Genomic DNA, 21,693 nt, shown 5'->3' on the forward strand with positions numbered 1-21,693 from the left:
CAAATTTACCGTCATAAATAAGTGCAAATATTTCCAAATTGCTACCACAAACACTTTTTATTGCAAAAAATCACAAAAATTCAATGATATTTAAGAAATGCGTGATATTTTAACAGTTTGTGAATGGCTTTTATCAATACATTCTGGTACAACTGGCCCTTTAAGAGCATTCATGTTCTTGATTTTGCCCAAAACGAAAATAGTCAAGTCTGTATTTTTATGCTAGTGTGTTCAGAGCTGGTGGCAATGACCCTTTTTAAAAAAAAAATTTTATGTTATTGTCCCTGTCAGGAACCCAATAGTTTTCATTTTGCCTGAGTTCTGTCTCTGCAGTCTGCCTGTTTTGTCTTCAGCCTCTTTTAGTGAAAACTCCTGCCTCTTTCTGTTTTTGTTTTTAATTGAAAAAATTTTATTATCATTCAGTGTTGCCTCTTTTAATTATTCTCATTTGTGATCTTGCTATTGGAGCATTTGCCTGCATGTCAGCTAGAACAATTTTATCTATTGTTTGCTCTTTTTTATCTTAATTTAAGAGGATTCCAGTTCTATGTTATCCTGTTGCTGCTTTTGTTATTTTAACATTTGATCAACTGACCTATGTCATAGAGCTTCATCCTGTCCTGTGGTGTGCATGGCACGCTTAAAAATTATTAGTTTTACCTGGTAGTGACATTGTTTGTAGGAGACTTGTTAACAAAGAGGCAATTAATCAGAAATCTTACATGTAGATGTTGTCAAATTCATCAGGTGGAACACTTCTGTCTGATTCTGACAGATGACACAACCCAAAGTTCTCCTCTGCAGAACATTGTTTTTTCTTGGGTTTTTACACTTTTTAAACAAAAATTACCGTCCTAAAATTAAACCAAATCTAAAATCCTCTAATTCAATATGTCTTTATGAATTTAATAATCATCAATCAATCAGTCAAACCTAGTTTAAACTTTAGTCTAGAAAATGTTATTTATATTCACAATTCTCAGTTTGAAGTAACCAGTTATTTAAATCAAAGTTTCCTTTAATCTTTTATTTTATAGCAGTAGACATCTTTTTATAATTATTATTTATTAAATAATTAATAACTTCATCAGTTACTCAGTGCTTGAGTACAGTTTGTTTGTTCTCATAATCACACTAATTTTCATCAACCAAAGCAGCACAAACAGAAACATAAATATTTATCTGATTTTCAGTTAGTCACAAATTTTCAGTCTGCTTTTCTTGTTTTCCTATGCTCAAATTATCAATTTTATTGAAGCTTCATGAAATTTCCAATATTAGTTAACATATTTAATATGTTAATATTATCTTTTAGTTGTCAGGTTCCTGTTTTTAGGTAATGCGCACATTTTTTTTATTTATTATTCATTCATGTATTTATTTATTGTTATTAAAACTATGTCAGACATATGTTAGAATCCAGCAGTAACTGAACTACCTGCTGCTAGAGCACTTCACCCATTGTAATAAAATGTAAATTCATTTATAGAATGAAATTCTAAATTAACTGTTCAGTTTAAATGCAACAAATACTTTATGGTATATAAACACTTCAGTCTCAATTATTTTCAGCCCTTAAAACTGTTCAATTTAATTTCAAACTAGCATGTATTACCGGAATATTCCTTCTTTTCTTTTTTAATAAAGGAGAGAAAGTTTTACAAATCATTATTAGCTTAGACTCTGATAATTTTAAGTTGGTGAAATTTAGTAGCATAAATTTTGTTAGATCTTTTGCTGAAATTTTAGTGATTGTAGATTTTCTTCTAGTTATGCTAGTTATTCCCTCTATTTGCTCACCAACCATAAACAAAGGTCCTATACCCCCTTTTAAATCAAATTTCTTCCTGTCGACCTCGTCTGCCATGCCTGGAGCAAGAATCACCTCTTCTCTCCTCCCTGCCTTTTTTTTTTTTTTGTTATAATTTATTACTCACACACACGGCGTGTGTTTTTATTTTTTATTTTTGTTCTTCCCCTTTATTTTGAAATTCATCTTGCTCCGCCAGATAAGTTATTAGTCCGTCTATTTGTTCCCCGAGAGTCACCCAAGGGCCTGTGCCCCACTTTGAGTCGTAACCCTCATCCCTGGAGTCACTCTCCATTTTGCAAATTCAGAAATCACCTTATGTTTTGTTTAGTGGGCACGGCGGCACCTGCTCGTACGGCGACGAGACAACACCACAGACAAAGTCAAACCTCTTTAACTGTCCGCACGGCGGCGGGACGACACACACTTGATAACTTAAACACGGTTTGTTTTGTCGTGTTTAACCGTGTTTAAATTACAGTTCACCAGCACCAGAACACATGAGAGCAAAAACGTCTGCAGCTCTCACACACCCACAGCTGACACACACGCACTCCGCTCGGCGGCGGAGCTGACAAACAGACAGAGAACACCTAAAAGGATCCCCGCTTTGAGCCCTGGACGTTCTCTTTTATTCTAACTCATATTCGTCTTCCCACAAAGAAAACGTCTTTATTTTCTTCCCACACAGAAGAAATCTCTTATTCTCTTTTCAGTTATACTTCGTCCCAGGCTCAGATCGCGATCAACTTTATCGCAATCAACTTTTTGTCCCAGGCACAGGTCGCGATCAACTTTATCGCAATCAACTTTTCGTCCCAGGCACAGGTCGCGATCAACTTTATCGCAATCAACTTTTTGTCCCAGGCACAGGTCGCGATCAACTTTATCGCAATCAACTTTTTTGTCCCAGGCCGTCCCAGGCACAGATCGCGATCAATTCTATCGCAATCAACTTTTGTCCCAGGCTGTCCTAGGCACAGATCACGATCAACTCTATCGTAATCAACTTTTGTCCCAGGCTGTCCTAGGCACAGATCACGATCAACTCTATCGTAATCAACTTTTGTCCCAGGCTGTCCTAGGCACAGATCACGATCAACTCTATCGTAATCAACTTTTTCTTTTACTCTGCGGTCAGCTCTCTTGAGCTGGCTCGGATTAACTTACTGCGTTTATTTTTGGAGCTTAGTCACTTCTCCGGGATCTAAAACCGACAAAACCCAGCCAAAACCTTGGTCGCGTCCGACGACTCACACACCTGTGTGAGTGGCACAAGGGGAGACGGCCACCTCTCACTAATAAGCCAATCCAGCAAACATCTCTTTTATTTCTATTTCATCTCTTTTATTTCTATTTCATCTCTTTTTATTTCTATTTCATTACTTTGCACGCACACATGAAGCATTACACACAGCTGACAATTCAAATCAGCTTGCTCTATTGACTCTTCCTAAACTATTACGGCTGATATTTTAACTTTTAGGCAGCCCCACAACAGACAGTGCAAATGCGTTCAAGGAAAAAACTTCCTTACTAGATTTTTTGGGCCCAACGCTGTTACAATTTCCGGCCAGGCCGCAGCGGCTGGCCAAATCTGCACAACTCTGCACGTGTGTCAACATGTAACCATCCTCTGCGCTACCAAGTTGTTGAACCAAATATACTATCGATGAATCGGAAGCATGTGATCACACGTGCAGAAAATCAGTCAAACACAAATAATCAGACTTTACTTATTTTATTCTTTTAGCGCTAAAAGAAAGAGACGCTTACCCTCACAGGCTAATTGGTTGTGACGTGAATACACCGGGACTAAACAGCATCTGATCATAAACGGACGATCCATTCTTTATATCTAAGACACGCCTTATTGGTCGTCTGATGAACTACGTCAGCTAAGGAATGCCATGATATCATGGTGTCAGCTTAAGTTTCACTTCTACTGAAAGCCTTTTGTTTGAAAGTGAAACATGCAAGGTCAAGTTCCATTCCTCCAAAAGCTCTCTGTGCATAAATGAAACATACTATGTGTGAAATACAGCTGTATGTGCATGAGTACACGTGCAACCCTGGATAAGCGTCTCAACAGCAGGTAAACAAAATCAGATTGGAATTTTTTTATTATTATATTCTTTTCACTTGACCATTTTTTGCCAACAGGTTTAGCAACCATTTGGTCTCAAAAGACGTCGAATTGGTTCATATCTTAGAGTTGTGTGTCATTTATTGTCAGTATAGATGCAGCTGTTCTACAAAGAGTCAAGAGGTTTGTGAGAGAAAGATCAATCAAAAGCCATCAGTTGGTTATGGATGTAATAACAGATATAAAACTATAAATCCATCTCCAGGAGTGGTAGATGTGGTTGGTTTCTGCATCTGGAAATCTTCTCACAGTGAGTTCTTTTCCAATCTGGAGATACCGGAGCAGAGGAGCTGCTTTTGACTTGTTCAGTTGATAAAAAAAATGAGCCTGAGGAAAGAGAATCAAACGGACAAAGAGGTGAGAGATCCACAGTCTCACCACAGTCCTTTGAGATTAAGATTAAGTTAAGCCCTTTGGGCAGTTATTTCAGGCCAGTGAGGCCATGTAATGTGACTCGGTGCAAGCAGTGGAGAGAATTAGAGTAATTTCAGTGGGCATAGCTATCCACGGTATGCTAACATCCTGTGGGTACTGCAGATCTCTTTTTGCTTTGAATTTGTGTTCTTACTTAGTGTATGCGTCAGAGGACGGCGAGAAGAGTGTCCTCTGAAGCGCTTTAAAGCTGAGTTATAGTCGTTCTTTTGAAAGTCGATGTTGAGCGTGCGTGATCCGCGTGCGTTGGTGCCACATTTTACCAACGTAAGCTTTCATAGAGGGATTATATAAATGCCAGTGTAAGAGGACCGACCCGCTCTGCAAGAACATCTTCCAGATAATCCAATTTGGGTGAAAAGTGGCACCTGCGATCCGTGCTGAGTTCCAAAAATTCAAAAGTGCGTGACCACGCGGCACTCGTCTTGCCAACGCTCAGGGTGGGAACGCTGCTCAATGTGTCGACTATTAACTTAGCCCAGCTTATAGCCACATCTAGACCGTGTATGAAAAGTCCTGGACCATTTGGTCTCTGCAGGTGTTGGAGAAAAAATAATAATATAATAATAAAAAAAATTTGTTTTCTTTTCTATTTACGACCAAAAATTCTCTGACAGATGCCCAGTTTCTAGATTGAATGTGTTCTAGGCAGTAAAGGACCTGCTCTGAGTTTTCAGTATAGGGGCTATATAAAAACAATGTCTTTGTCTTCATACAACTGGCTTTATGTTTATTATATACTGAGTAATGTTAGGCAATAGGACTGCATGATGTAAGGAGAAAAATTATGTTTGGAAACATCAAGTCAGAATCAGATATTTATTGTCATTGTTACCTTTGAGAAAGAAATGAAGCAATTAAAAATGTTTAGTCGGCTCAGTGTTAGCCATGCAACATTTTGATAAGTGTGACTATATGACATGTAAATGATTTATGTTTTGTGCAGCTCTGTGAGAAAGGGCTGATATTTCCCTTTGCATGCAGCCTCCCCATCCGATCAGAAAATTGTTGTTAGAACTTTAAAACCTCAAGTTCCTAGATGTTCTTCTAAGTTTCCTGGAACACTGGTCTTCACATCCCATTGTTTATACTTTCGGTTTTCCTGTTTATAATTTGCTGAGTGCCTCAATAAATCGTTGAGGTAAACAACTGCACACGCTTTGTTAGAATCCTCCCAGTTTGAATATTCAGCTAAATCAGTAAATTAAACCATGTTGTTGTTCCTGGAGAGTAAAATCTATATCCTCTATATCATAGCTAGTGCTGGTGGTGGTCCTTGGGCTGACTTTAGTTGTACCAAGAATAAATCTTGATATCAATTATTTATAAGGTCAGTACAGATGAATTAACTGCGACACAGAGCTAGAAACAAGCAGAAACGATGAGTTGTTCAGGGAAGCTGACCTTTGCCCCTTTAGAAACATCCCAAACAGAAGAGCAGGGGAGAACATTTCAAGAACTCCCAGTACAGATGAAGACGAAAACGGTGGACCCAATCCTGGTCCAGTTGTGAACTGATGCGACTCAACCTGCTGATGTAAAATATTTACAGCGTCTTGCAAAAGAATTCACATCTCCTGAACTTCTCCACAGTTTGTCCCATTTTAACAACAGACTTCATTCGTTCTTCTAGAAGTAGTTGACTTCAGAAGGCGAATGGTTGCATTATTTCAATTAGGGGCGTCAGAGTAAAGGAGCTAGTTACAAATGCAAGGATTTGAACATTAGATTTGAAAGTCGCGCATCATTTACCTTTTGATTTACGATTTTTCACCACTGTGTTGGTTCATCACATAAAATTGTAATATAATATCTGGTTCAACAAAGCCCATGAGGTATAAATACTTTTTCAAGAATCTGTAACAAGACGGTCTTTCTAACTTCAGCTCTGTCCAAGTTTTTTACCTGTGAGGTAGCCATAATGGATTTTAAAGTTGGCTTTCTTGAGAAACTCCAAATTCTCCTACTTGGAAATCAAAATTTTTGATTTTTTTCAAGTTAAAAAAAAAAAAAAATTTCCCCCAAAGTAAATTAAGACATCTGACAGGACGTCGCTTGATTATATATATTTTTATCATCATTTATTTGATTATTGATGGCTTGCTCTCCTTCAGAAATCTGGCTATTGGCATCGGCATCCAGAATTTCCCAGAAGGCTTGGCGGTGAGCCTGCCTCTGAGGGGCTCTGGGGTCTCAACGTGGAAGGCCTTCTGGTAGGTAAACCTCCTTATCCGCTGGTTTATCGCACCGCTCTGTAAAGGTTCTGGCCTGCAGCAGATGCTCCATCATGACGTCACGTTCTCCGCCAGGTATGGTCAGCTCAGTGGAATGGTAGAACCCATCGCCGGCCTGCTGGGCGCCGTCGCAGTCGTACTCGCCGAACCTCTGCTGCCGTACGCGTTGGCGTTTGCTGCCGGAGCGATGGTCTACGTCGTCGTGGATGACATCATTCCTGAGGCTCAACTCAGGTTAGTGGAAGAATATGGCTGACGTTTAGAGAGAAGGCTGGAGTGCTAATGTACGATAGCGTATCAGGGCCGTTGTAGATAGAAAAGACAGGAGCACATTTCTACCAAAGAACTCGGTGTGCAGGACAAAACCTCTGAAGTTACGAGATTGATCTCAAAAGTTTTTTTATTGAGAACAAGAACATTTCTGAGCAGCAAGAGTCAGAAATTTGCTAGAAACAAAACTCTGAAATTCTGAGATAAATCTGACATTTTCTCGGAAAATCAAGGAAATTTCTGTTCTCCAAAATTTTTAAATTTGCAAGGAAAAGAAAACTGAAATTTTAGGATCACAAGTTTCCTAGGAAAGTCGACATTTCTTTGTTTCTTGATTTTTATTTATTTATTTTTTTTTAGATTAATCTCCAAATTTCTGAAATGTGCTACTTTTTTATTGAGTCATTTACCTGTCTGTCCTTTGCTGTTTGTCTCTTGTCTTTTGGTGCCGCCAGCGGTAACGGCAGACTGGCTTCGTGGACCTCCATTCTGGGGTTTGTCGTGATGATGTCACTAGACGTGGGGCTGGGCTGAGGACGCCACGGCGACCGAAGAGAAATAAACCAAGGCTCAGAGAAGCACAGCTGACCTCAATTTTAAAGAAGGGAACCAGTTGTTGAGTCTAATTACCACTACTTGAAGTTGAACTGTGAGCAAACCTTCCCATGCAATGATTGCTGTACTTGAACTGATATGTTTTCTATGTGATTCTTACAGTTGAATAAGACAGGAAGGTTTTGTTTGCTAATGTTTTTTTCAGGAAAAAAAATATATTTAATATGACAGCTTAAAAACTATTCTTGTCTTTTTTCAGTTGAACACGGCGTTATGGGATTTAATAAGTGTACGTCATACTAGTAACTTAAATGTACTGAATCTGGTGTTTTTTATATTTTTCATATATTATAATTTATATTTGCCTCTCTGTTGTAACACAATGGAGTAAAATGGCTCAGGTGGTTTTGCTGGGGCTTTTTGCAGGGCAGTGTAAGTCTCCTGCCATCTACTGGCCGATCAGGGGAATCACACCTGCTTATCCATTTGGAATTTCTTAAGAGGATTCGTTTTAAACAAAGGTGGTAAAAAAAAAAGAAAAAGAAATGTGTTTAAGAGTAGCGCTACTTTAGCATATTTTTACTCTTGTAGAAGTAAAACTAGTCAACAAATATAATTAAGAATTAAGAAATATTTGGCAAAAAGGGCTACTCAAAGTGATCATGTCGTAACATTTGATTTCATTTTTGGAAAATGGTGAAATGAGACAAAATAGATAATAGAAGAGCTAATTCTAGTTTTTAAAACAAAAAAAAAATTGTCATGAGCCAAAGTGGGAAGGGAAGCGTTACTTCAAAATACAATAGGCAATAAAATTTAGATTTTGGGTGAAGTTTAAAGATATCTACACTACGCTAAGGTGAAGATGCTGCCATCTAGTGGCAGGATCTTCATCCTGTAAGTACATTAGAAGCCTTCATTTAACTCGTTAAATATTAAAAATCTGCTAACAGAACAGTTTTGTAGTTTATTTTATTGGGGATTAATACATAGCAGCATTGCGATAGTCACTGAAAATCTATCAAAACAAAAAGCTTCCAAGTGCTAATGGTAACAATGTAAAGGAGAAACTATTAAGTTTTACTTTCCCGTTACCAAAGGGCGCTGTAATTTGTTTGACTTCATAATTACTGGTGCTTTTAAGAAACCTTTAAGAAAACTTTGAATATATTGAACATTTTCTGTCTTTCTTCTCTGACTGACCTATAGATGTACTAATAGATATGATCAGTATTGCATCTGAATATGAAATGCATCATTTTTGGCAACATGACTCAATAAATGCGTTCTAAATCAAAACTACATAAGTTTTGATTTAGAAACTGAAGTTTCTGTATCAAAACTTATGTAGCTACAAAGAGGATAAGTTAATTTTACGCTTACTACATATATTTTTATGCAGCAGAGATCATCTTGGATTTTTCTTCTTTCAAATGCAGCATCATCTATTGCCATCTAGTGGCCAACTTCAGAAGTAGCAAATGTATAAAGCACAAAGCGACCAAGCGATTTTCTTTCTGTCATTTTTAGAGTTTGTTTACAGAGGATTAGAGGCACTAAAAGAAAAAATCCAGTAGTTTGAAGTTTATTCTCAGAACGCTGACGGAATGCATATGGACACCAGGGAGCTACCAGTTTTAATGGCTTTTTTTTGACATGGTTCAAGGATGCTATTTTCTGAGATTAAAGTTATAATACGGAGATTAAAGTCTGTGGAAACATCACACTGGACTCCAGGGAACATGGATTGCGTTTTTCTCCACTCTTCCTCCAAACCCTGGAACATTGATTTCCAAGCGAAATGCAGAATTTACTTCCATCTGAAAAGAAGACTTTGAGCCACAGAGCAACAGTCCAGTTCGTTTTCTCCATATCTAGGTAGAAAGCTTCTGTTGTCTCTGGCTCGGGAGTGATGCGACGTTTGTAGTCCATGTGCGAAGCGTCTCTTGATGCGTTGACTCAAGACTCGGTCCATTCCTTGTGAAGCGCCTCGAAATTCTTGAATGAATTTTTCAAATCTATATGAGCTTCTTTGTGGAATAAATTTCTGCCATAAATAACCTTTCTAATCATGTTCTTATTTATTGAGATACGCCTGTGCAAAACCGAGTCAGCAACTTCTAAGTAAACAAATCTTTAAGAAATAGAAAAAAGACATAATCCAGCCACTGAACTTTCTGAACAGAGCAGCCCATGAAGAGAGGGAAGCCGTTTTAAGACACGTTATGCAAAGACCCGCTGTTAAACTGAAATAAAGACATGATAAAATAACGCACACTTTCTTCTTTTACTGAACATGGACAGGGACTGTTTTATGCTGCAGGAAGTGTTTCAGACTGGTTGGCATGTCCAGCTTGTCGATGCAGTGGATCTTGTTGACGCTTTTCAGGTGTCTTCGCACAGCAAGTCGGCACTGTGAGGTCAAGGCTTTGGGAGTTCCTGAAGACGGAAAAAGAAGTGTTTTATTAAAGGAATCTGCCACTAGAGGATGCATCTCACTATCAGACGATGCGTTGAAGAGTTATGGAGGCAAAGCGAGTCCCGCTGGGATCAGGTATCCCTCGTTCAGAGAGTGTCGCCGATTTCTGATCACTCTAATTGGAGAAATGCTCCCTGATTTCAAAACTTTGGTGGAAACGATGCTTGCAATTCCACTGAAGCCAGTCTGAGTGGCAGCAGAGGGATTCACAAACGTTTGATTTGGGAGCGCGCAATTCAGTGCGGAGCAGCTGAGAGACTGGTGCGTTCAGGCCACAGCAGGTCAATCATTCATAATATAAGTGCAGTCGTTTAGCTATTTTTAATAACTGATACATTACTAAAAATGTTATGCATAACTGATATATTTTTATATATTATAATTTACATTTGTATTTCATAAATATATAAATATTTCTCTTGTACATTCCTACAAGAGAAAAAGATTTTTGTACATTTGTTTCTAATTCCTATTTCCATATATCTTTAGACTTTGTGTGAAGCTACGTCCTCCAGCATATCTTTGACTTGCTGCTGCTACACCTGAATTTCCCTACTATAGTACAATAAAAATGATTCTATTCTACATACAAGTTATGGTAATTTTCCTTCTACTTCAGGATGATGTACAATTCTGTGTTGATCCATCAGGTAAAATACCAATAAAATGCATTCCAGATTTCTGGCTATGATAAAATGAAAAGGGGATATGACTACTTTGACAAGGCACTGTAACGTGGTTATATTGAGTGGATACCTCTCTCACTCAGGAGCAGCTCCACTGCTTCGTTCTGCTTCGTGGACTTCTCGATGATCAGCGTAGGGAGGTAGACATTCGCGCCGAAGTCGATCAGCAGCTGGATGTACTCCACGCCGCAGCCGTACCTGAGGCACATCTCCAGCACCGTTCTGGGCGTCTTGCCTAGACTGTGGAAGGTCGCGTCAGTGCAGTTGTAATCGGGGTCAGCGCCGTAGAGGAGCAGCAGCCTAAAGCACTCCATGTGTCCGTAAACCGCAGACAGGTAGAGCGGTCCGCTGGTCACCCTGACGTAGGAGGGCCACACCAGGACCTTACAACGAGAGTTCGCATCGGCGCCGTGAACCAGCAGCTGCCTGAGGATCTCCACGTCGCCCTCTCTGGCAGCGGTGAGGACCGGGGAGCTGTTGTTGGACTTACTTCCGTTGGGGTTGGCACCAGCTCCAAGGAGGGCGAGGACACAGTCCAGGTATCGTCCGCGAACTGCGTTGAAAAGAGGCGTTTGGGCTTTGACGTCTATGGTGTCTACAAAAGCGCCGTGGGCCAACAGAACCTGCAGGCAGCTGAGGTGGCCTTTAGACACGGCGGCATGGAGGGGAGTGCCTGCGATGCCCCATCCCCCTCTGCAGTTGATGACTTTCTTGTAAATCTCCTGGCAGAGCATGTTGTCAAGGAGTATGTCATTGTTTTGTAACACCGCCTGCCTGAGCTTGGAGATTTCGTTGCTGTATTCTTCTTCCTCAGAGGTCCTCAGCTGGTACATAGAACCTGGTGAAAAAATGTTGAAGTCAGAAAACCACAAAATTCCCAACATGGAAGGACAAGAGCTGACTTTAAGGCACAGCAGATGGTAAGGCTGTTAAGAAATCTCCACTGCAACAAAGAGTGGCATCTTTTAGCTGTCACCAAGTTCCCATAGCAACCATTTTGAGAGAAAACGCATCTTAAATTAGCCTGACCGCTTGTTCTATGCTTGGCTTCATACAGATGATCTGAACCCTCGGCTATAGACACATGATTGCTTGCCGGAGGCATGTACTCTGTTGAAGTTTGAAATGACCGGATCTGATTGACATATGTAACGCACCAGCTACGCTGTGAAGCTAAGCGAAAAGCGAGTATGTTGTAAACAATCATCCCCTACTGCGAAGAGAAAAGTGTTGGTCCAAACAACATCTTGAAGTAAAATGTCTTAAGCATTCCTCTTGCTCCACCTTAAATTGCTCAGTATTTGTAAGCGTGGCTTCGTTCACTTCCTCCGCCACCATTGCCAAACTACAACCCTATATAGACGAACTACAATTGTAAAACAACAAAGTAAATTGCTCACAACTCCTCCTTCTGTTTGCTGATTGGACCCATTGAAATTATGAGCCTTTTCCCTGCAAAGCCGCCAATCCAGGTGCTGATTGGCTGTATATCTAAAAACAGAGATAAGGAAGATTGTTGTAGAACCAACACAGTATCCACTGTGCTTATTAATGTATATTAAGATATACTAGCTGTTTGAACAATAAAAAATACAGTTGTCAGGGTTCTTAGAAGGGGTTTCATTATGGATTTCACCATTTTGAATGGCAGGGCCTTTGTCATTGTAATCAATTTAAATGCTAGATTTTTCCACTTTTTTTCCCAATACAATACGGATTTATTTTAGAAGCACTTCACATAACTAGCAGTGTGGATGGGCTTGTACAAACTTCACAATTACTTATTATTAACACAAAGGCAGTTTGCAAATGTTTAACAAAGTCCATCTTACAGCCAGTTACATTTGGCTTGACCGTCCTTTTGATATTAGTTTTTATCAGAAACTAATACACATCCAGTTCAAATGAACATAACAATTCTGTTTTCTTTTAAAAAATAAAAAATGCACACGTTTTCATGTCACAAGTTTCACATGACGAAACAGACTACAGTCCACTTCTGAAACCGAAAACAGTCTGTCTTTGTTCAGAGTTTGACGCTAAAGCAGGCTTTAGCATTTACCTAAGGACCATATTGATATACCAAAATGATCTAGAATATTATTCCTGATATTGATGATCAGGAATATTCACAATTAACTGACCCTTTTCATACAGCCGGCTTCCTAAAATATTCATACACCTTAATCATGTTACATTACAGCAACAAACTCCAATGTTTTCTATTAGAATTATGTGTGATAAACATCAAATGGTGCATGATTGTGAAGTAGAAGGATGATGAAAGTCGGGTTTAATACCCCTAAATGCTGCCAGAGTCATTGCATCATTTAATCTCAATATAAATCTAGTTGTTCTAGTTGTATTAATCTTAAAGATCTTCCGAATAATTCGGCATGAGAAATACAGCACACAGTTGAATGCTAGTATTTATTTCTGAATTGCTGCTTCCGTAGTTAATGAGTCCTGCCGACGGAAATACTGTAAATTACGAAATATTCGGTAAAGTTCTGGTGAGCTATATGTAAGCCGAACCATATCCCGTTATATCAAGTCTTCATTAATCAAATCGAAACCTATTAAACGTTATTGATAGTCATGTGTCTCTCTGTATCGTCAAATATGTGGTTTGTCTCAAACCCACTGTCTGCAAAAACAGCGCAATAATACCTCAATTTAAATGCAGAAAGACACAAAAACCTTAAACTGCTCTTGTCTAAAATGACTTGTTTACAACATGAGTCTATGTATTTATATTTATACTACCTTTGATGTGTCGCAATGTTTCCCCCCTTCTTCTTCTTCTTCTTCTTCATCATTCCGCTTCCTTGTTATGATGCTGCTAAGTATCTTTGCTGCCCTCTGGTGTTCATTAGAAGCAAAATCAAATTCTTGGTTTCTCAGTCAAGTTTTAAAAAAGAAAGTTAGATTCAAAGCAATAATTGATTAAAGAAAAAACAAAATACAAACATATTTACTTTATTTACTATCTTGTTATTATCTTCACCTCTCCTAATTTCTTTGTAGAAATATAGCCCATTCATAGTAATTACCAACAAGAAGGCTTGTTAGAAGTTACTGACTTCAAGAATTCAAGTAAGACTTCAGGCCCTTATGGAGTCGGTCAAGCTTTTTTATATATGTTTTTGAACTGTCTTTCTGTCAAATCTGTTGGGTTTTATTTTTTCTTTTTGTTTTTTTGTTTTTTAAAAAAAGCATTCTGTTTTGTCTCCGTCCCAACAAAACTAGCATATCTAGCAGGATTCCAAACTTGAGACTTTTAGCAATGACTTTCCATACAATGAAATGTTTTAGGAAGACTAGGGAAGTGATGACTTCTCAGGATCATCTACATGTTTTCCTACTGGACGGGTGTTGATGATGTACCATTTCTTAAGCTACACAATTTTTCTACTCACTGTGAAAGTATGGCTAGCTCTGTTGGGTTAATGTTTTCCTACTGATTGCCAAAATAAAAATCACATATTTTCAGTCAAGAAATTAATTTTAACCTGCAGAATAGTACGGTTTCTTTGATCTTAGGCTTCCTTTCATTATGACCTCAGGATGTTGGAAACAATTAACCCTACAGTACCCTCAGGCACTCTGCAACCCTTCCCTCAGATTATACTTTCTTCTCAGGTGCTCAGCAGGTATTACTAATCCCGTCTTTACATGTCAGGTCGCAGCTTCCTAATCCGTTCAGCTGCTGTTCAAATTCGCCACAATGTAATACTTCAATCTACCGCCAAGATACCCAGCAGTAATAAGCTGCATTAAATGAATTTCAAAATGGTTGTTCTGCAACAGATTGCTCTACCAGAGCAGTTCATCACTTCCCTTAGTAGGTTTAGGTAGATTTAAACGAGACAAAATATCAATTTATTTTGATATCAAAATGCTTTAATACTGAACAAGGTCAAAGAAAAGTAATTATTTTTCTGTTTTTCATATGTTGATAAACTATCAGACATCGAGTCAAAATTAGAGCCAATAATTTAGAATTAAAGATTTTTATCTTTATAAATTTTCTTTGCAACTTACAAAGATAATTTACATGTCCAAACATCTACTCGACATGTTTCGAGTAGACTCAGAAACATGTGGAACTTTTCCCTTTTTTTTATTATTAATGTCTTTATTCTTACATGACATTAAACTGCATTTCAGCATGAGGACATGTTCAGGAAACGACATGCAAATACTCATAAAAGACCCACACGCCAGGACATCTCTGCTTTAAAGTTAGGAAATGCTGCACCCATGTAATAAGTTGTTAACCTTTGTGTAAATCTGTAAGGTTTTGCTTCAATTATGAATTTAAAAGCATTTCTCCTGCATTATGCATCTTCGGGAGGTACTCCAGTGAGTCTGGGACGTGTTCCCAGCAGGACTGAAGACTAAATGCATCCCAGGATTCCCCGGTGAGAGAGAGTGGGCTAGACTGACCCCCTCCTCAGAGGGAGCCATCGTTCCGTCTCCGCTCTGAGTAATTGGACTTCTCTCTGTGGCTTATTGTCCTGATTGCTCATTTTGCTAAATCAATATGTACTTTTCTTGAAAATTTCTCCTCCAAAAAAACAGATTGAAAGGGCAGAAATGTCTGTCTCTGTCAAGCTGATGTCTGACCTGAATAACAGCGGGCCAGTTTGAGCGTGAGTGCTCTGTGTCAGTATCGGTGTTTGCGGCAGACGATGGAGCAGTGAATGTTTTTGGTCGCTAGAGGGCAGTACGCTGCATGTAGCATGGAGGCCTGCAGCACAACTAAGTGCATTAAAGTGAAGAAGAAGGGAAAGGACAAATGGTCTTTCTTGTAGATTACGAATAAAAATCTGAAAATCTTGGGGGATATTTGGTTTGACCTGAACCTTTGACCTCTGTGTAAAATACATGTGGTGAAAAACTGTCACTGTACATCTCTCTAAAAGTTGATCTACTACTTTCTGCATGGGTACAAAAAGGAAATCTGCCCAGACTGAGCAGGGATTGGTCGACTGCCCGTGATGGCATGATGGGGGGCGGAGCTTTGGTTGTGGCTCAACCGGTCTGCCGCCCACAAACATGTCATTGGAATTTCTGTAGTCAGTCGCCTGATAATCAAGGAATTTTTTAAACATCCAACTTGTAGGGCTGTATTTCCAAGTAGTTCCTTTCAGCTCATGAGCTCAAAAAATGCCTCGTTTGTGTTTAGAGACGCTAAAGCTGGGTCCAGACAAAATATGATGCAACCAGGAGCTGAACCTCTATAGTGGCAGAGTTTAAGTTGAAAGCTGAAAGATTTGTTTTGTGTTTGTTTGGGCAGGATAGGTAGTTATGATTGTATGAGGAAGTTACACAAGAAATCAGAGAACCTGAACACCAAACAGGAGAAACAACTACTTCTCTCCTCCCCCAATGGTTCAGAGAACAGTAACAATTCAGCCACTCATTCATAGTAAGTCACAGGTGCACTGCCAGACCTGACGGAGTACAGGAGGAGGAGAGGTATACCTCATCAGGGTGAGTACCACCTGGAACATTCCCATTTATGTTTATGAGCTTGAACAGGTGAGGTTTACTCTTGGATTTTTCTGTTTTCAGGAGATTAGGAGTCAGATTTGGGTTGTTTGATACTAAAAGAGGAAAAACTATGAGCTACGCTGATTGGATGTCGCAACTGCCAGCTGAGCTTCACGCCATCCCTCTGTTTAAACTGGCCATACCAGGTGGGAAACTCCGGTTCTGTCACTGTGGCAAGAACGTAGTCATGATGAAAGAACGTGGGCTTGTTTATCAGAATCTAAGCTGATTCTAATCTCACTTCAAGTCTACAGGTGTAGCCCTACCCAATAAGTTTAGAGAGCTTTAAAAATAGAAATCGCTTGAATTAATCTTGTAAACAGTCTCCATCACTTTGCAAAAAACCTGACAAGCCTTGAATTTTTTTGCGTTTTGTTTCTTTTCAGCAGCAGGGACTAATGTAGCAGGTCAAAGTTAATGGAGAGATGGTCTCTGTTGGAGTAGGGGTGTCCAAAGTGCATCCAGAGGTTTGTTTGTGACCCCTTGGGATTTTGCACGACTTCCAAGTGCAACTATTCAACGAGTGTAATTACACTCACTAGTCCTCTATCACTGCTGTTGCGTACATTTGAGGGATGGAATCAGGTTTAACACAACACACTACACCACACCAATCAGTTCATGAAATACAGAAAACAAAGTTTGTTTTCTGTAGATCTCAAGAAAGTCATTGGGAAATTAACTTATCTTGTAAAATATATACATATATATAAATATATAATCTGTGATTTTTTATTTTTTATTTTATATTATTTTATTTTTTTATACATCAAATGGAACTTGAAACATCCAGTGAGTTTTTCTCCAAAGCAGACTTGGTAAAAACCCTTCATCAAACCTGGCTAAGTCTGAAGACTGAGTGACCAATATCTGAAGCTTGTTGCCAGGCAAGTTTTTACAAACTTGACTGCTTAAAAACCTTACCTACTTTTGGACCACAAATGTGCAAGACTGTGATTTTTATGCTTTGGGTCAACATTAATTTGCAAATCCCTTTTTAGGAACAATCAGACTAATTTCAACCTTCAATATGTTCAATATGTTGAACATATGTTCAGTATTGAATATTCATCAGTCGATATCAAATATTCAATAGTAAATACTCCATTGAATACGTAATATTCAAACCCTCAATATTGTTTTAAATGGAACAAAACAAAAAAGTTTATACAAAATTTATTACATGTTTTAATAAATTCCTAATCCCCTGTATGATCTTCATTCAAGAAGTCACTGAACTTCTTAAAATCAATGGACAGCCAAGGGAATCACTGCTTTGTGCACAATAATGAACAACAACATCTTAAATGATTTCGAAACACTCAAAAGAAAATATTCTTTGGACAAACAGGACTTTTATCGATATTTGCAAATAAGGAATTTTGTTAACTTAAAAATTAAACCAGTCACTGACAAGAAGATGAACTTAATGGAAATTTTTATTAATGCCTATAAATCAAAAATTAAAGGGAAAATTATCTCGCTTATTTATAAAAACCTTATAGACCTAAAAAACACTTCAACCCTACATATCAAAACAAGATGGGAGAGAGAGGGCAATTTGACAATAACAGAGGAGGAATGGACAATAATATGGAGATATCAATGGACATATAATAAATCACTACAATGGCAAGAATTTGGATGGAAAAATTTGGTAAGATTCTTTATCACACCTGCTCAGAAATGTCACTATGATGGAAATCCTCCTGCATGTTGGAGAAAATGTAGAAATCAAAATGCAAACCATTATCATGTCTTCTGGGACTGCCCAATTATAAAACATTACTGGAAAGAGATAAAAAGTGCTCTACAAGACATTTTTAAGCAAAACATTCCTTTGGAGTTCAAGCTTATGTATTTAGGTATAATTCCTCAAGACGCCATAAAAAGAAACAAATATCTGATGACTATTTTATTAACAGCAAGTAAGAAAAACATTACAAGAAAATGGTTATCACATGACAAACCAACATTAGACGACTGGATTAACATAACATTCAACATCTATGAAATGGAAAAAATAACAGCCTCTCTCAATCACAGGACTGAACAATTTGATCAGTGTTGGAAGATTTGGGTAGACTATGTAAGACCTAAAAGACCTGATTTCATTTTTAAAGACCAAACTTGTTAAACTTCCTCAGCAATCCACTCTCCTAGAATAGCCACGCTTTATAATTATTTTATATTATAATGTTTTGTTACTGTATTCCCCTTTTTTTTTCTTTCTTCTTCCTTAGTTTTTTTTTCTTTCACACTTTTTTTTTTCTTTATAATCACTTTAAAATCTTTCTCAGAGAAGTGTAGTTACATTTTTGATTTGACTGTTATAAGGCAATGGTCTATATGTTAATCTTATTTCAAATGTTGAAGTTAGTTTGGTGATGCCTATTGTCATGTAAATGATACTTTCTCGAGAATCAATAAAGATATAATTTAAAAAAAAAAAAAAAAAAAAAAAGAACTTCTTAAAATCTCAATCAGTCCTTTGGAGTGAGCGGAATGGGTGTTTCCAATGGAAAAGTAAGAAGATCCTCAGGAAACAGCGACACTGACTAACGCTGGCAGCCCAAGCTATATTAGATTCAACATCTTAGAAAACCAAATTTGAATACGAGTGGTTATCTTGTAGATACCGTTAACCCAGAGCACTGGTTTTCCTACATGATCTTTCTGTTGTCATCTCTAGGAAGCCATGACTCGATGAGTTATGACCTGGACATCGACTCTAGAATCATCCACCCCGAGAGACTGAGGAGGTTTAGCAGAATCTACTGCCTGCGTAAAATCATCCACACTTGGGGAGCCACTCAGGTAAGGAACGTTTCAACTGCGAATGTATTTCTAAGACAGATGGAAAAGGGGTTTGAATCGCCAGGTCTTTTGATCGCAGGAGGTGTGCATAACCGAGCAGCTGAATGCCGGAGCTCGTTACTTTGACCTTAGGATCGCCCGCAAGCCAAACGACACAAATCCCACCAGGCTTTTCTTTCACCACGGCCTGTACACCCGAACTGATGTTGAGGTAAACAATCTCTGAAGGGTAAGCGTGGACTAAAGTGTAAATCCTCGATAAGTCATGCATGTTTTATGGGGGTTTGTTAGCTCATTGTGTTAAATATAAAAAGGAAGATTTAATTGAGTGTGGCTGTGTATTCCCTCCTCCAACCCCCTAATTTCAGACTGTACTCAGGGAAATTAACACCTGGGCAGAGAGTCATCCTAAAGAAATCGTCATCTTGTCTTTATCCCATTTTGAGGGGTTTGACAAAAACATCTCCAAACAACTTCACGACCACCTCATCACCTTCATGAAAAATCTGTTTGGAAACAAACTCCTCCCGCAGATGGTAATGTTTTTGCTGACCATCTTTTGGTCATAAATCTCTCGAAAGTATTCCTTTTTAAGGGATAACAATAATGTGTCGCCACAGACCTCCCCCACCCTGAAGAGCTGCTGGAATCAAGGCAAAAACATAATAGTCTCATACGACAACGCACAATTTCAACAGCCTGTGTTATGGAGAAAAATAACTTATTACTATGGCAACAGCATGGACCGTGCGGTAATTACAGCCAAACTCAGTCAGGCTTTGGAAAAGGAGAAATACTTCCAGTGTGAGTATTTCTTGTTTCTACAACTATTTGTTTTGTAGTCACCGAAAGGGAACTTTTGTAGTTTTATCTTCACGCCGTGCTCTGTGACTCTGAATACATCTGTGTCCCTTTTCTGTCCAGATTTCTTTGTCTGTGGCTTGAATCCGACCCTACCACATAACAGCGGAATCCTCTGGTACATCCTTCGCATCTGTGACAACTTCACCAACGTTGTGCGAAGGGGTCTGCCAAAGTTGCTACGGTGGGTGAACCAGCAATACGACAAGACGCCAATGAACATCGTCGCCTCAGACGTGGTGACTCGAGATGGCTTCGTCGCAACGATTGTGAAGCTCAACTTGAAAGGGGCAAAAGGACGATGAAAACATGTCTACCTCTTTTATTGTTTTTTTTTTTGTTAGAGTAATTTTTATATTTATCAAGAAGACTTGATAAATATAAGTCTTTACATTTAAAGACTTATATTTAAATATAAATATCTGATATTTATATTTAAATATAAAGTAAGCACTGGATGCTTTACTTGTTTCTATGCATTGTTTTTATTCTTGAGCGACATAAATACATCAATCTTTTGCATAAATTGGCATCAATATTTAAATGCAGCAGATTTAATGCACAATTTTCATGTAATTTCCATAATTATCTTGATTTTATTTCTTTTTTTAAGAAGAGTTAACAGTTCTGAGAAAATTAAAAACATTTATTTTCAGTATAAACAGTTTACATGGGATTTGTTGATAATTCCACAGCTTGAATGTGACAACGCCAGGAAAAAGGAAGGAGAGAAGTAGAGGAAGAGAAGCAAAGAAAGAAGGAACACAGTGAGGTGTGACTCAGAAGAAAGGAGAGAGAAGAAAGTGAGGCAGCAAGCAAAAAACGAAAGGCATAAAGAAAAGATGCATGGAAGGAAGAAAGGCCACAGGGAATGAAAGAAAAACTTAAATGATACAAGAAGGGAATAGAAGTAGGACATAAGGAGGAAAAGAAAAAATGGGCAGAAAGGAGAGTTTAAAAACAGGACGGTCAGAAGGAAGGGAAGAAATGGCACAAGGTGGGAAAATTGGTACGTAAGAAAAGCATGGAAGGAACCACAGATGGGAGGAAAGCAGGAAGGACAGACACAAAGAAAGAATGGAGGACGGAAGGAGAAGGAAGAACGGGAGGAAAAAAAACAGATGCCAGTTAATGTAATGGAAATTGAAATATTTTTCAAAACTTCTTATCTTTTTCAATATTTTGCCAGACATTCAAAATTCTGAAATCAAGTTCAATGCTTCGTGTGAACTTGATTTCTTTTGGCCTCGAGCGCTCTCTTGTGTCGAATGAGGAGAATGCAGCCTACACTTCCCATGCATGGAAGTGTAGGCTGTTGTATGTCAATAAAGCAGCTAACGCTAGTACGCTAAAGTAATGCATTTAGTGGATTAGGATGTTGAGACAGGCATGGCGTTGGTCGGCGTTTAGAGACACTCGTGCGGGGACCGCACGCTTCGTGGCTGCGTCCTTTCTGGCAGCTGACGGTCCGCGGCGGAGCTCAGCTGGTCCCACGAGGGGTTTCGGAAACATTCCCCATCCACTGAGAGGCAGGTCACAGCTGCTCCTCCAACCACAGTCGGTGTCGGCCATCTACCTCAGGTAATAAGGCTAGCTCAGAATAATTAAATAACCTTCCTGTCAGCTGACAATGAGAGGAAGGAGCCCTCGATATTTTACAGTGCGTCATTGTCATTTTGCTCCTTGTGGAATTATAACAGTGGAGAGTTAGCGCCACTTGAAATCCCATGTCGAAAACTGGTATTTAACGTGACAAATGGTCAACGTTGGTCAAGAGGAGTGCACTGCAGAACAAAGACGATTAATTCAAGTTAAAAGACCCTTTCCTTAAATTCGGCACAGAT

The 21,693-nt window shown here is 38.7% G+C and overlaps 4 protein-coding genes across 11 annotated transcripts in view; 3 read left to right on the forward strand and 1 right to left on the reverse strand.

Moving 5' to 3' along the window:
• LOC122823660 (zinc transporter ZIP11-like) overlaps nt 1-7,686 on the forward strand; it is a 160,215-nt gene extending 152,529 nt beyond the window's left edge. For all 3 annotated transcript variants that reach the window (XM_044103515.1, XM_044103514.1, XM_044103516.1), the window contains 3 exons: nt 6,503-6,601; nt 6,698-6,856; nt 7,348-7,686. In XM_044103515.1, the coding sequence (XP_043959450.1) occupies nt 6,503-6,601; nt 6,698-6,856; nt 7,348-7,426 (337 nt within the window). In that variant the 3' untranslated portion in view covers nt 7,427-7,686. The remainder of the gene's footprint in view (nt 1-6,502; nt 6,602-6,697; nt 6,857-7,347) is intronic.
• Nucleotides 7,687-9,715: 2,029 nt separating this feature from the next.
• On the reverse strand, nt 9,716-13,459 carry asb12a (ankyrin repeat and SOCS box-containing 12a). 3 transcript variants are annotated; one of them, XM_044103519.1, is made up of 4 exons: nt 13,379-13,401; nt 12,013-12,103; nt 10,683-11,450; nt 9,716-9,886 (listed from the first exon to the last, which is right to left on the reverse strand). In XM_044103519.1, the coding sequence occupies exons 3-4, from the start codon at nt 11,443-11,445 to the stop codon at nt 9,735-9,737; spliced, it is 915 nt and encodes a 304-aa protein (XP_043959454.1). In that variant the 5' UTR covers nt 11,446-11,450; nt 12,013-12,103; nt 13,379-13,401; the 3' UTR covers nt 9,716-9,734. The 3 variants fall into 3 exon arrangements, with proteins under 3 accessions (XP_043959454.1, XP_043959453.1, XP_043959452.1); XM_044103518.1 differs by lacking the exon at nt 12,013-12,103 and having other exon boundaries at nt 13,379-13,459; XM_044103517.1 differs by lacking the exons at nt 12,013-12,103; nt 13,379-13,401 and having other exon boundaries at nt 10,683-11,598.
• A 2,288-nt stretch (nt 13,460-15,747) lies between these two features.
• Nucleotides 15,748-20,959, forward strand: LOC122823663 (PI-PLC X domain-containing protein 1-like). Of its 3 annotated transcripts, none has more exons than XM_044103520.1 (7): nt 15,748-16,111; nt 16,193-16,317; nt 18,864-18,988; nt 19,068-19,199; nt 19,357-19,524; nt 19,609-19,792; nt 19,913-20,959. In XM_044103520.1, the coding sequence occupies exons 2-7, from the start codon at nt 16,242-16,244 to the stop codon at nt 20,152-20,154; spliced, it is 927 nt and encodes a 308-aa protein (XP_043959455.1). In that variant the 5' UTR covers nt 15,748-16,111; nt 16,193-16,241; the 3' UTR covers nt 20,155-20,959. The 3 variants fall into 3 exon arrangements, with proteins under 3 accessions (XP_043959455.1, XP_043959456.1, XP_043959457.1); XM_044103521.1 differs by having other exon boundaries at nt 16,196-16,317; XM_044103522.1 differs by lacking the exon at nt 15,748-16,111 and adding an exon at nt 16,561-16,638 and having other exon boundaries at nt 16,192-16,317.
• A 175-nt stretch (nt 20,960-21,134) lies between these two features.
• The window catches only part of spata20 (spermatogenesis associated 20), a 39,296-nt gene continuing 38,737 nt past the window's right edge, over nt 21,135-21,693 (forward strand). For both annotated transcript variants that reach the window (XM_044103510.1, XM_044103511.1), the window contains exon 1: nt 21,135-21,430. In XM_044103510.1, coding sequence (XP_043959445.1) covers nt 21,225-21,430 — 206 coding nt within the window. In that variant the 5' untranslated portion in view covers nt 21,135-21,224. The remainder of the gene's footprint in view (nt 21,431-21,693) is intronic.

The sequence above is a fragment of the Gambusia affinis genome, linkage group LG20 (assembly GCF_019740435.1).
Source record: "Gambusia affinis linkage group LG20, SWU_Gaff_1.0, whole genome shotgun sequence".
NCBI lineage: Eukaryota > Metazoa > Chordata > Actinopteri > Cyprinodontiformes > Poeciliidae > Gambusia > Gambusia affinis.

What these genes read in the sequence shown, in the direction of transcription:
- LOC122823663 (XM_044103520.1), top strand. Translation starts at nt 16,242, where the DNA reads ATGAGCTACGCTGATTGGATGTCGCAACTGCCAGCTGAGCTTCACGCC. An exon ending in ACACTTGGGGAGCCACTCAG is followed by an intron (nt 18,989 to 19,067) that starts GTAAGGAACGTT and finishes TTTTGATCGCAG; the next exon opens with GAGGTGTGCATAACCGAGCA. An exon ending in AAAGGAGAAATACTTCCAGT is followed by an intron (nt 19,793 to 19,912) that starts GTGAGTATTTCT and finishes TTTTCTGTCCAG; the next exon opens with ATTTCTTTGTCTGTGGCTTG.
- asb12a (XM_044103517.1), bottom strand. Translation starts at nt 11,496, where the DNA reads ATGTTGGGAATTTTGTGGTTTTCTGACTTCAACATTTTTTCACCAGGT. An exon ending in GCTGCTCCTGAGTGAGAGAG is followed by an intron (nt 9,887 to 10,682) that starts GTATCCACTCAA and finishes TTCCGTCTTCAG; the next exon opens with GAACTCCCAAAGCCTTGACC.